Below are 14,361 nucleotides of genomic sequence, written 5' to 3'. Positions count from 1 at the left end.
AATTTTATGCAAGAAGTGAACATACTGTACGTAATCGTTGAGAGGGCACCACGACAGCCCATTTAGGTCAACTAGCTAACTGCAGTTAAATTTAATTTAATCAATTTAAATATATTATATTATATGGAGGAAACGTCTTGTCTAATCTTTCTCTAATCAAAGGGAATCCCAGAAAATTATATATATGTAATAATGTGGTAGTTATAAATTTGGATGACTTGCTTGTTTGTTTGTAGGGATTTTTGGGTCCTACTTAGATCTAATCTTTGTCGAAAGAAGAGGGTAAAAAAAGAAATAATTATATGTCCCTTAATTGATAGTATTTCTAATTAATCCCCTAATTATAATACTTGATATTGTTCAATTTATACTTAATAATGTCATTATCTTGTAGTAATTACAATATAATGTCACAAATTTTATAATTTGTAAGTTGATTTGCTTACATAACCTTCTAAAATGTTTCATCCATCTTTTAATCAAATTAAATTTGACTATCATCAACGTTTTTTAAATCGAACTTTATCGAATAATAAGTGTAAAGGAAAACTAACTTTCTATATAGGAGTTGACAATACATAGTAACATAGGTAAGAAAATCAGCCACCAAAATTGTAAACACATAGTATATGTGTAATTTGGGCTTTTTAATTGGGCTCGTATGGGCCTGGATCGAGCACAAATGGGCCAGAAGCTTTCGTCAAATTTCAATCACTGTAACAATTTAAATTATAATTGGCTTATCCTTTTTTTTTTTCTTTTTTTTTTTTGAGATAATATCACTATTGATTTTCAGCACATTGTAAACGGTATTTGACATGGTCAAGGTCGAAAGTGACTCACTATTTTACTTTTCTTTTGCTTTGATGCAACCTGTAACCTTTAATTAATTTGTTTAAATAGTTTCAATATTTAAATCAATTAATCAACTTAATTTAGTATCAATTAATAGATTTTCAATTTTAATTTTAATAATTTGTGTAGATAATTGCATATTTCTTTATTTAAAGGTAATTAATTTAAATATAAAAATATCAAAATTCACTAATAGTTTGTGGATTTACAGCCAATTAACGTCTCAAAAAATATGTTGTGAAATATTGATCTATAACTTTGTAGTTAATTATAGAATTGAAAAAAAATACCAAAATTCACTAATAGTTTGTGGATTTACAACCAATTAACGTCTCAAAAAATATATTGTGAAATATTGATCAATAAAAAGTAATTAAAAGTTCCAAAAACTCTTGATACACTAATAGAAAATTTGAAAGAAAAAATATCTTGGTATTTTGGTGAAAACTTTAAAGAGATAATAGTGTTCATTAGATAAAAAAGGTTTTGTCAAAATCTTGATCATTCATTTGATAAGGCTACAGCTATAAAATAATTTCATCTTCATTTTAATGCTATTATTTTTGTTAGAGCTATTTTATATAATATAACAAACTTATAAAGTTTTATTTTCTAAATATAATATTCTAAAAAATATAGATTATAATAGAATTTAGCTTGGGATAATCCCCGAACCCTCATATTCCCTCTGTCCCATTATTCATGACACGTTTTCCTTTTTGGGTTGTCCCAACCTACATGGCACGTTTCTATTTTTGAAAACAATTAGGGTTCACTTAGCCTTAATTTAATCACTTGTAAAACAATAAGGCGAAATCGAAAAACACAGCACACAGCAATTACGTGGTCCGGCAATTTCTTGCCTACATCCACGGCAGAAGGATAGATCACGCTTTTATTGATGACAATCAAAATAGTACAAAGTGTTATGCTTCGAGCTCCTTAACCATGGCTACGCTTAGCATCTCTCAACTCTATACAACAGTGTATTTTCACTATCTCTTTTTGAATGACTAACACACCACACACATGAAAGTAACTGCTGAGTATTTATACTCCTAAAGGAAATACATAGATTAAAACTAGATACATGATCAACGGCTGTAGAAAGCTAACTCAAATAACCAATCTGTTATAAGAGCTCTGCTCGTGTACATGCAGTCCATGCAGCCAATTGTATGCACCTCCATTATTGTGAGCATACTCAACAATCTCCACCTTGCTCACATGAATGTTGATCCACCCCTCTACACAACTCCAACTTACTTCACATTCACTAGTTCGAGGCAGTGCTCTAACTTGACCTTCGGCAATGCTTTGGTTAGGCAATCCGCAGCATTGTCCTCTGTTGGAACCTTTGATACTTGAACAACTCCTTTGTTCACAAGATCATGAACATAATGAAACCGCACATCAATATGCTTTGGTCGCCGCGATGTTGGGTGGTGGCAGAGGCGGTGCTGCCGCGGATGAGGGAGGCGATATATCCATCTTGAGCGCTGCCGGCGTGCCGCGACCTCTGGTGGTGCCGCCCCTAGATTGTTCTTCACTGGTTGACATTTATCGGAGTTGCCTAACAATTTCTGAAACACAACTTCTTGATTAAACTGATAGTATAGTGAGTGAGCTAACTTCATGCACATAAATAAATATATATTTGCTGAAGACTATAAATCGCGAAAAATAGTATATATATATATATATATATATATATATATATATATATATATATATATATATATATATATATGGTTGAGATCTATGAAGAAGGCCCTTAGATTAGAGATTTAAGAATAAATCTAGACCATTAATCTAGTGAAAATCAATGGTTGGGATCCCAATTAATCTCGGTCCAATTAATGAGAAAAACGCAACAAATTATTACAAATTAATATTAAAATACGCTTAAGGGTTTTTTGGAGAATGCATATTTACTGAATAACAGCTAAAAATATAACTAAGCGGTAATTTCGGGATTTACTACCTCAACAAACCCACGTCTGAAACCCTAGGTATACCAAACTGACGACTCACTCCAACCACTGTGCAGCGGCGATTTTCCCAAAAGCTTGAACGGCTGATTGATTCCAGTGATTTCCGGCGAGGACACGATAAAAGAAGGTGATTTATCGCCAAGCAAATCGACGTGCCATTCTGTTGGGAAAATCGGTTTTATGGCTTTCTAAATTTATGTTACTTCTAGCAGAGATAATGTCGTTGGTTTATGGCTTAAATTTTGAGCAGTTAGCTTTCTTCTTGTTGGACTGCACTATCTTTTCTGTTGATGCTCTTGTTAATTTGGGTTTTGGCTGAATGTATTTGAATGATTAGTTCTTGTAATTAGAGCCCAATTGGTAGTATATGTTGTGATTTCGATGTTTGAACAAGATGAGATTCTTGTTGTTTTTAATAGCATTGCTAAGCTGAAGCTGAATTCTTTTTTTCTGATTTGTTATCTATCGATCAGGCTCCATTAGGTATATGGAAGAGTCTGATTCCATGAGCAAGACAAGATGATTGTTTTAGTGAAAGTTGTCAAGGTGGGTGAGCGATCGTCCAAAAAAGGGATATGCAAGCAGGATTTGTGGCTTCGGAATGAGTTGAACAACTATTTATAATGTCAAAGTAGATATTCGATTCTTTTGTTTACTTATTCATAATATGTTCATTCATAAAAATATGTAATATATTAATTTAATTTAACTTATTGTTCAGAATTTATTGTGTGATATTCATTACTGAATAATATTTATTCAGAACTTATTCATGTTATTCAAAATTTATTCATGTTATTCAGTTTCATGTTTCACTTATTCGATTAATAACAAAGTGGTATTCGATGAATTTTCAATATTATTTACTATAATTTTAGTGAATTATGCAGTTAGCTTATGTGTTATTCAGTATATATTGTAGTTTATTTGTTAAATTTATATATTTATTCAGTATAATTTATAGTTGTATTTGCAAAATTTATTATAAATCATTTTGCACCTAAAAATATATATATGTGTACTTATATCAGGATATAATTTCATTTTATAATATTAGTCTTACTGAATGGATCTATATTAACATATAAACTTTCAATGTTTGAGAATAAAGAGAAAAATATATTGAATATGTTACAAAATATGAAATACAGACCTGCTGAATGAACCTTTAACTGATCTGAATAATTTAACATATTGTATTTATAAACTGAATAAACTTTTTTATAAACTGAATAAACTTTCAATGTTTGAGAATAAAGTTAAAAATATACTGAACATGTTACAAAATATGAAATACAGACTCTGCTGAATGAACCTTTAACTGATCTGAAAAATTTAACATATTGTATTTATAAACTGAATAAACTTTCAAGTTGTGCGAATAATGTGAACAATCTACTGAATATGTTTCAAAACGCGAATAATGATCACTCTCTCTCTCTCTCTGAACCTTCAGCCGCCATCTCCATCATCCACCAGCCACGCCGCCGCCGAGCACCGTCTGAGGACGACAACATCAATACTCGTGCAACAGCAGCAACCGCTGCCAAGGATTTAAGACTTTTCTACAATTTCCTTTTTGGAATTTTATTGTAGTGAATTTGGTTTTTTTTAAGACACGTCAGGTAAACATGTGGCATGTGTTAAGATACGTCGTTTACATTGTGCCACTTAGATTAATTACAGACACGTCGGGCAAACATGAAGCATTTTTTAAGACATGTCAGCTTTCCGACGATCGAACATTAATTTTATAGAAAAATTGAAACAAATGCAAAGTTTATGATTAAAAATGTAAGTTTCAAAGTTCGTGTGCAGAATGAAAAAGTGACTATAGTTCATGTATTTACATGCAATTAACCCAAATTAAAAAGAACATTAAAAATTACAAAAAAAAAAAAAAACTACAATGTGGAGAAAACAATAAAACTAACTGTTTTTTTGTTTCCAACCAAAATTTTTAAATAAATCTATTTTTTAAAGTATATAATCATATTTTGTCTAAATAATACTACCATTGAACAAAAATATCTCAAATCACATTTTCCACCATCAAAATACTTATGTGTCAATGTCAGGGGCTAATCCAGTCCTTGCAACTTGCCTAGTGCCACATGGATTAAGAAGACATTATTTTATCTAATTCTTCCTTCAATTATAGTAAATCGTTCATTTTTCAAAAAATTAAACAGAATGATAATCAAAATTAAAATCTTTTCAACCTTAACTTAAATCAATCTTTTCGAAAAGAGAATCCCTAAATAAACTCTGAACATTTTTATTACAATTAAAGAAAATTGAGTGCATGCCTTTGAAACATGGAAATATTTTTTTTATATTCATTATCTCATCTTATTGTAGTAATTCATTAAAATGACTCATCAAAATCTTCAAGGGTCATAAAATGATGACGTGGCATTTGACGACTTATGTTCCAGATTTATGTAGTTTGCCAACCTGTAATCTTCTCTCTTTCTCTGGCTTACTCTCTCTCTCTCTCTCTCTCTCTCTCTCTCTTCCCCAATCGCTCTCTCTCTCTTGAAAAACAGCAACCCTTTGTTGAACGGATCTTTTATAATTTTGTCCCTTTTTAATTTTAATAATAACAATAAGAAAAAAAATTCCCCCTTTCTCACTTCGCAGTAATCAAATGTCTGCTGCTCATGCCCAACGACCAATTCACTAGTTCATGTGAGTTTTCTTTTTTAATCTATTTCTGTTTTCAATTATTGATGCGGTTTCGCGACTTTTTTAGTTATTCTATAGTATTTTAGCTCAGATGGGTTTTTGTTGAATTCAATTTTCCCCCTCGATTGTAGGCAGTATTTTTTTCGATTTAAAAAAAAAAAATTTTTTTGGTCACCTAAAAGCTATGTAGTGGGGTTTTCTACTGGGTCGCAGTTTGTGTTTGATTTGACTTCTGCCGTTTATGCCAAGTGGAAGAAAGGATATATCTTTTTTGGTGAAGGGTTTAGGTTAGAAAAATTGAATGAATTATTTGAGATTGTTGCTATTAATTATTGAGTATGGGATGCGTTTTTATGTTTTGCTTCTGTGAAGTGTGAAGAATTGTAGTGGAGTTTAATTGAATTGGGAAAGTCTGTGAAAAGATTGGGGTTCATGGCCCCAATTTATGGTTAAATACAATTTAGGGTTTCTTTTCTGGAAGTGTGAGTGGGTTGGGCTCTTGTGTTCATGTAATTTTGGGGCTTGATTTTAGTGTGGTTTGGTTTGTTATAGGGTTATCCAAAGAAAACCCTGCTCAATTAGGTTTACTTGGTTTTACAGAGTGGCAGCTTAGATTTTGAAATGTTAAGGGAAGAAGAGAAAGATCAAGGATCCAGTGTTGGTTGGAAGACATTCTCGAGGTCGGTGTCGTGGACTGAACGCCCACCAAGGAAATCTAATTCAAATCCGCAATGGAACAGCAAGGCGCGGGCGTGTTTGCCGCCCCTTCAGCCTCTTTCTATCGTCCGACCAAGCATTGAAGAATGGCCGAGAGCTGGGTCAGATGATCTTGGCGTATGGCCTAATCCTCCAACTCCTGGTGAAAGGCCTGGATCAAAAACACCCCGTGGAACCTCGACTTCGGAGCTACCTCCAAGAGAGTTTGAATGCAGGAAGGACAAGCTTGCTTTTTTTGACAAGGAGTGCTCGAGGATTTTAGATCATATATATTTGGGAGGTGATGCGATTGCCAAGAATCGTGAGATCCTCCGGCAGAGAAAGATTACCCATGTGCTCAACTGTGTTGGGTTTGTTTGCCCGGAATATTTCAGTAACGAGCTCGAGTATAAAACCCTTTGGCTGCAGGACAGTCCATCTGAGGATATTACTAGTATTCTCTATGATGTGTTCGATTACTTTGAAGATATTCGTGAACAAGGTGGGCGTGTTCTTGTTCACTGCTGTCATGGGGTGTCTCGATCAACCTCATTGGTCATTGCATATCTTATGTGGAAAGAAGGACAGAGTTTCGATGATGCTTTCCAGCATGTCAAAGCAGCCAGAGGAGTGACTAATCCGAATGTGGGATTTGCTTGTCAACTTTTACAATGCCAGAAGCGTGTACACGCTCTGCCTGCTAGCCCAACTTCTGTTCTTAGAATGTATCGCATGGCACCTCACTCACCATATGACCCCCTTCATCTTGTACCCAAAATGTTATGTGAAGCAGGTGCTGACAGGCTCGATTCCCGTGGAGCATTCATAATTCACATTCCGTCTGCTTTATATATCTGGATAGGGAAGAACTGCTCCTCAGTGATGTCTGACAATGCAAGGACATCTGCTGCCCAAATTATTCGTTACGAGAGGGTTAAGGGTCCAGTTATAGTCATCAAAGAAGGTGAAGAGACGCTTGAATTTTGGAATGCTTTTAGCCATAGAAAAGGTCTGGCTGAAGGCTGTCATGTGAAGTCTGTGGAGGAAAAGGGGTCCAACGCGGCTACCATTGTTCCATGTCTGGATCAAAGGAAACTTGATGAGTATGATTTAGATTTTGATATCTTCCACAGGGCACTTGCTGGTGGGGTCGTACCACCTTGTCCATCATCTGAAGCAGGATCCAAGACGTGCATTCCTTCCAGAGAGAGTGGTTGGAACAGATTAAGAAGTAAGTTTGCAGATGGTATTATGAAGGAATTTGCCACAGACTCTGGCGTCTCGCAGAGATGTGATAAACTGGAATCAGTGGATGCATGTTCAGTGGAAGGCACTGTCTCGTCTGCTGATATTTCAAGGTCTTCAATTATCAAGACTGATTCCCAAGATTCATTCACTTCTTGTGTATCCAGCAGCCTAGGTTCTGATCCTTCTGTAGTGGAATCTCCGTCATTCAATCTGGTGGATTCTTTTTCTTCATTCTTTGTTAGTAAACCAAAATCGAATTCAACGTCACCATCAATCTCACCTTCGACATCTGATTATTCAAGTTCATTTAGCTTCTCACCCTCTTCATCTAATTGGTCTGACTTATCATTTGTATCTGCTCAACCATCGCCTCACACAAATGAATCAAGTGATAATGATCCTAGTAAAAGAGGTCCTACAGAGGAAGGCCTTCGTTCTGTAGCTGAAAGTACATGTTTACATGATAACGCCACTTCTCCTCTATCAGGAGAAGCAACCTTCCCTTGCCATGTTTCGAGAGCGGCTGGTTTATGTTCAACCTCTGGACAAAGTTTGCCCTCCCTTGCAGAGCGTAGAGGTAGCAGTCTTCCTTCTCGGATGATTTTGCCCTCCATTGATGAGGAGTCGCATATTTCAGAAAACTTGCCAAGACACTTGGAAGATGATGCCATGAAGGATGTTGACTGCGAAAACCTCCATCCTGGCGTTTCTCTGGAAAGTGAAAGGGATGAGGCGATTCGAGATGCAAACGGCCATGTGGTTGACGGTGAGTGTCCAACCACATCACCAGTTGAAAAGAAGTATGAAAAATCATGATATAGCTGATGTTTTGACTGATAAAATAGCATTAAAAGCTAATCTAGTATTCTTCAAGTGGTCTTCTATGCATAAATCGGACATGCATTAAGGGGCATCTTGGGGTTCTAGATTAGTTTGTATAATACCTTTTCTCCTGCGGAAATTCCCTGAATCCTGATTCCTTTTATGTGTGGATAGGGCGTGATGGGACATTGAAGGGAAGTCATAGTTAGATGATCGGGTACAAGAGCAAATACAAAGATTATTGTGTTCATTTGGAGACAAATTGGTCAGAATCTTCTCCTTGAGGAGGGCTTCAGCATAGGTGCTCTAGTTAAGGTACATAATTCTCTTCAAAACTTATTATATGTACATAGATGATTGATCATGATAGACTGAAAACTTTTATGTACACATTGGGTGATGAACTCCTGAGATAATTGCAACTGGATAGACGATTACTCTTAACTACCTCTTTGTTTGAATGGGGACGTAATTGTGAGCAATATAAGTCATACTATATCGGTTTTATGTGTTTAAAGTGTTTCATAAATGAAACCAGTGCTCTACCAATCACAAATGATCAGTATATGCAAATCTTGAATTTATCTATATGACAAGTGCTTAAATATTCAGGTACAGCTTTCTTAATATGTCAAAATTTGTATATGTGAGAGATGTATGTATGTAATGAATATAAAATGTGAACTATTTGTATTTATCTAAGTAAGAGAGTTTTATCTAAATGCATGTATAATGTGAACTATATATGTATCCTTTATATGAATCTCTAATATATAGAATCTACCGCAAATGTTCAACAAGATAAGTTGTATATAATCTCTTTGAGGGCAAAGTCGTTATGAGCAAATATTGTCTGCATGAAAAAAGGATGGGATGTAGGATTAGCTATTAGAACTACGTTTCTTCATTCAATCAGCAGAATTCAAAGTCAAGGACGGAAATAATGGGGGTTTCGGGGAGGGATTCATGGGTGCAGGCGGCCCTTTTGCAGCTTTATGCCCTTCTTTCACATTTCTCATCTTCTTAGCAGTCCTTCACTAGTCCTCCTCGTCATAGAACGTCAATTTTTTCATTAACATGAGAAAAAACTAATATTGCAGTAAGTTGGCTTATTTATTTTTATTCTTTTCTTGATATCCACATCAGAAGACAAAATTAGGTAGGGCATATATGATGTATGCTTATTGAAGCTATCAAATCAGACGGAGTTTGTCACCCTACTTAAGCCGGGCCGTCTCATTTTTCCAACGGACACTCTTGATGATAATTTGCTCTGCAGTAGCTAAGTTCTTGAATTTGCCTTTTCCACAGATAGTCAAGGAAGGTGAAGAACCATATTGCAGCTCCTCAAGCATCTGAGGTGCTTCTTGTTAGACAAGTATCTAGATAGTGGGATCGAGCAACGGTGAGAACCATACAGGTAGGCAGGATCTTTAGTTTTCCCTTTTCTTTCGAACCTTTGATCGCAGCTCTAATGAGTTGCATTGGCATCCCAAAGCAGGAGATGTAAGGACAGAATTCATTTTTAATTCCTGATGTAATAAGTGCTATACCGCCCTTTTCCTATAATCATCTTCGTCAAATTATATCACCATCTCTCACCGTACATGGTTTTCCTCAGTGACACGAACTCGTGGAGCCACGGCTCACTCCACTCCAGCTTTGTTTGGTAAAAAAGTTTACATTTAGCTTTGTCTGAGGTTTTGAGCTATGATTTAATGATTCTAGTGGTGTCTGCCTCAACGTGCTCGTGGGGATATTGTCTATTCGTCGTATAGTTCTTGATTTCAAGATCTGCAAAAATCCATGCTTCTGCAGGTCCGTGATTTAGAGCTCTCTTGCTGCAAATATCATCTAGTTCTCTTTTTACCTTATTTGGATCGGAAATGTTACACTAATAGTATTAATTTCGATAGTCAATTTTCATCTGTAAAATGTGTTTTATACTCAAATGCAGCAACCAGTGAAATGTGAATATTGCACGAATTTATATTTTTTTTCATGTCTATTTCTTGGAGTGATGAATTATGTCGCGACTAAAAGCGGAGTTCGGGTTAATTTGGAGTTCCTATAAGGGACAAACTCGTTCTTGGCCAAGGCAAGTATTAAAAAATTATTGATTGATATTGAATTAAGTTGATTAATTAATTTAAATATTAAAATGATTTTTAATAATTAATTATATATGAATATAGTTATAAATAATAATGTAATTAATAATTAAATTAATTATTATTAATAATGATATTTATGAAGTTTTGGTGGGAATTTATATATTTATAGAGATATTTCGCCGGCTTCTAAAACTTTTAGGATTAATAATACCTTAAAAGTATGATCTAAATTTGATACTACATGCTAATTTGATAACATAATCTCGTCTCTGTAAATGGTAAATGAACTACGATTCTATTATTAGCAAAGGAAGTCAAATTTAAATGATTTTGCTTACAACCTTTAAAAATAAATAGAGTATGTAGTATGCAGTGACGCAGCTGTAACAATTATTTATTTTTTGCAGAAAGTCAAAAGGAATCGTAATAGTTAGACAAAAATATTAAATAAGGCAAATAAAGTGCATGGACAAATAGAGAGGTTAGGTGGATATATCGAATTCATGATCTTTTTGGAGATTATCTCTCTAGTCGAATATTTAGGACCTAAAATTTGGAATTAGCATGGTTTACTAAATGAATAAGAAAGAGATAAAACCGAATATAATTTTCCTATAATCGAAAAAAAGTCATGTCTTTACTTCATCATTTTGTTATCTTATACACATCACAAGTTAAGAAAAATAGCCATTTTTCCATGAAAATTGATGTTCTTTTTCTTGCACGCCTTTTCCTTGTAGTATTATTCTAAGAAGCTTTCACGCAACCTCATAAACACTTCTAAATTAATTTTGTTACGCATTTTAGTTTGTAATATTAAATATTGATGATCGTGCATAGAATTCTTGAGCTTAGTCCAGCACATAAATTCTTTTGTAGATTGCTGTCACGTGACTCACACAGTCACACTTATATATAATTAAATACTTCATCACATAAGTAAAAAGGTTAAATGTATCTAATACACTTATATAATTAAATAAATATATTCATCACATAAATAAAAAGGTTAACTGTATCTATGAAAGTCATGGAATCAAATTGAATATTCACTCTGACTAAATCAAAGTATATCATAAAAAAAGAAAAAAAAATCGTCCATCATTTTGCTGACGGCTAGTGTGGTAGACTATAAATAATAATAGCTTTTTTTTTTTTTTTTTTTTTTTTTGATCGGGCAAAGTCATGTTAGATGTTAGAATTAGTTCCCCATCCACTCCAAGAACCACCTTATCTCTCCATTCACCAACATCCACCTTATATCTCCCATCTCCAATTCGCTCCCAAGAGGGATCGAACCCGGGTCACTTCACTTAAGTGAGGACCCGGTGGCCAGTGGGCTAAGCCCCCTGGTTATAATAGCTGTCTCCCCATAAAATGTCATTTTCAAGATTCATAGCAAACTTATGTCACCAAATCTAGAATAGAAACTATAGTTATCTCTATATTCTATAAAATATTTATCCTTACAAAATTGAAAACAATATGCTCATTTTATATTCAAATAAATTGTTAGGGATTTATTGATTGACATTAAATTAAATAGATTAACTAATTTAAAAGTGAAAATTCATTTAAGTAATTATATATATATATATATATATATAATTAATAAATAAATTTGTCCTTATTAATGATGATATTGAATTATTGATGAGGTTTTTGTGGAATTCTTTTACAATTATTTTAACTTTTTATTTTATTATATATAAAGGTTTTGCCGCCTTCTATGGTGCAAACGGAAGTATAATCTCTCTCTCTCTCTCTCTCTCTCTCTCTCTCTCTCTCAAAGCAATTCCGCAGTTCGAGGATCTCTCTCTCTCCCTCTCTCCTCTCCCTCTCTCCTCTCCCTCTCTCTCACTCTCAACTAACTAACTTCAACGGTTTACACTCGCAGAAACCCACACAGAAAAATGGGATCTTTCACAGTAAGAACACACCTCTCTCCATCTCCGCCATTCTTCTTCACAAACCCAGTAAAAAATTTCATGGACGCAGCAGGCCCCTCACACATCCACCTCAATCCGCAAAGACCCATCTTCAAGAACCCCCCAATTTCGCGATTCCCCTCCGATCCCACCTCGAAAAATCCAGCCTTTCCGCTCTCCTGCGTCACAATCCACCGCTGCGCCAAGGTACAACCGCCCTCAAGCGTGTCGGAGAGGCTGCAGAGATTAGGGCTCGAATTCCGGTCGCTGCCGGCGCCGATCGACAGGGTGAAGCGGCTGCTCCACTACGCGGCGATTCTGCCGCCCTTCGACGAGGCTCGGAGGGTTCAGGAGAATCGCGTGCTGGGCTGCACGACGCAGGTCTGGCTGGAGGCGGCCATGGACGGGAATGGGGCGATGAGGTTCAGAATCGACAGCGATTCCGAGATCACGAAGGGGTTCTGCTCCTGCCTGATTTGGGTCCTCGACGGCGCGGCGGCGGAGGAGGTTTTGAGCGTGAGGAGCGACGATTTGGCGGCGATGAATGTGGGGCTGCCCAGCAGAGGGAATTCGAGGGTGAATGCGTGGAATAATGTGTTGGTGAGTATGCAGAGGAGGACTGAGGTTTTGGTTGAGGAGAGGAGGAGAGGGGGATTTGGACATGTTTCTTCCTTCATTTGTTGTAATCAAACTCAGGTCTGAAATAAAAAGTTTTTTAAAAAAAGATTACATCTTGCAAGAAATTGCAGTTTTTCTTGATCACTTTTGATGGTGTTTTGTTTCTTGATTTTGAGATGGTTGTTGCTTCTGATTTTGGTGGAATTGAATGTGCAACAGTTGGTTTGACTTGTTCTCTCTGTGTATGAGAGAGAGAGAGAGAGAGAGTTTTGTGATAAGATATTTGTTTTTTACTGAGGCTGAGCTCATTAGGGACTTCTATTATGATTCCATAGATGATGATTATGCAGAGAGAGAGAGAGAGTTTGTGAAAATATCTTTTTTTGTGATTAGGGACTTCTATGATCCCATGGACGATGATGAGAGAGAGAGAGAGAGTTTAGACCCCATGGCTAAAATGTCTTTTCTTGAAGATCCATAGTCATATTTGATGCAATAATTTAGGAAGACCAAAAAGTGGAATGGTGATTGTTTTTTAGCCCAACTTGTTTGATGATGGTGGTGGTGATTTAGGGAAAATAGAAAGATGTTGTATCAATTTCAATATATATCAAAAGACATGAGGTCCCATCTCCAACTTTCTTGATGTCTATAGCTCCAAACACACATTAGCAATTGCAAGAACAAGATTCTTTTCCACAGTTTGGAGCTTTTGATCTCACTAATAGCTATGAACTACTTGGACTTCTTCTGCAGATGCCCCGCGGAGTAGCAGTCCGCGAGCTAAGCTAGGGCGCCTCGTTGGAGGTTTGCACGAGCATCTCTTCGTGCTGATACGCTGCAGCAGTCGTGTGCAGACGGCCCCTCCAATGCCTTTGCTCGTCTCAGCTAACCTACTAATTCGCGTTATCTGTGATGGGGAAAGGCCTTGCTATTGGAGGCAGGGGAAATGGTGTTTGTTTGGTGAAGAATTGCTTGAATGAATCAATATTAGATGATGTGATCAAATGATGAAATGAATGCAATAAGAGAAGCATTTTTAGATAGGTGATAGAAGTAATTTTTTGTTATACATAGCAACAACAATGTGTTTCTTGATGAATCTTGAATGTGGATTTAGAAAGAGAGCTAATTTGCTTGCAATAACCTCTCAAAAAATTTGTAAGAATGCAAAGTAATTAGCTAGCTGTAGACATCCTAGCAATTTTTCATTGAAAGAAGGAAACAATGATACCCACAAAATATGTTTAGGTAAGAAAGTGACGATACATATGTTTAGTCTTGAAATAGTGCAACACCTTGATTTTTTAATCAATATGTATATTTATAATTTTAAATTTTTATTTAGAGTGTTATTTGATTTTCAGCATAATTGGGCCTATTTGCTATTTCCAAGCC

General features: G+C 35.6%; 2 protein-coding genes across 8 annotated transcripts; both read left to right on the top strand.

Moving 5' to 3' along the window:
- Window positions 1–5,306: 5,306 nt before the first annotated feature.
- LOC131025349 (protein-tyrosine-phosphatase MKP1-like) lies at window positions 5,307–10,305 on the top strand. 7 transcript variants are annotated; one of them, XR_009102154.1, is made up of 4 exons: window positions 5,307–5,540; window positions 6,138–8,247; window positions 8,478–8,618; window positions 9,615–10,305. XR_009102154.1 is itself a non-coding variant. In XM_057955080.1 (3 exons), the coding sequence occupies exons 2-3, from the start codon at window positions 6,159–6,161 to the stop codon at window positions 8,482–8,484; spliced, it is 2,130 nt and encodes a 709-aa protein (XP_057811063.1). In that variant the 5' UTR covers window positions 5,334–5,540; window positions 6,138–6,158; the 3' UTR covers window positions 8,485–10,305. The 7 variants fall into 7 exon arrangements, 3 of the variants coding, with proteins under 3 accessions (XP_057811063.1, XP_057811064.1, XP_057811062.1); XR_009102152.1 differs by having other exon boundaries at window positions 6,138–8,281; XR_009102153.1 differs by having other exon boundaries at window positions 5,334–5,540; window positions 6,090–8,247.
- A 1,827-nt stretch (window positions 10,306–12,132) lies between these two features.
- LOC131025348 (sufE-like protein 2, chloroplastic) lies at window positions 12,133–14,306 on the top strand. Its single transcript, XM_057955078.1, has 2 exons — window positions 12,133–13,041; window positions 13,720–14,306. The coding sequence occupies exons 1-2, from the start codon at window positions 12,331–12,333 to the stop codon at window positions 13,753–13,755; spliced, it is 747 nt and encodes a 248-aa protein (XP_057811061.1). The 5' UTR covers window positions 12,133–12,330; the 3' UTR covers window positions 13,756–14,306.
- Window positions 14,307–14,361: the final 55 nt, after the last annotated feature.

This window comes from Salvia miltiorrhiza, chromosome 5, assembly GCF_028751815.1.
Source record: "Salvia miltiorrhiza cultivar Shanhuang (shh) chromosome 5, IMPLAD_Smil_shh, whole genome shotgun sequence".
Lineage (NCBI taxonomy): Eukaryota > Viridiplantae > Streptophyta > Magnoliopsida > Lamiales > Lamiaceae > Salvia > Salvia miltiorrhiza.
This window is presented reverse-complemented; position numbering and strand designations above follow the sequence as displayed.

Bases quoted from the DNA above. Each gene is read 5' to 3' on its own strand.
- LOC131025349 (XM_057955079.1), top strand. From the start codon at position 6,159: ATGTTAAGGGAAGAAGAGAAAGATCAAGGATCCAGTGTTGGTTGGAAG.
- LOC131025348 (XM_057955078.1), top strand. From the start codon at position 12,331: ATGGGATCTTTCACAGTAAGAACACACCTCTCTCCATCTCCGCCATTC. The intron at 13,042-13,719 runs GTCTGAAATAAA...CTTCTTCTGCAG, and splicing joins TTTGTTGTAATCAAACTCAG to ATGCCCCGCGGAGTAGCAGT.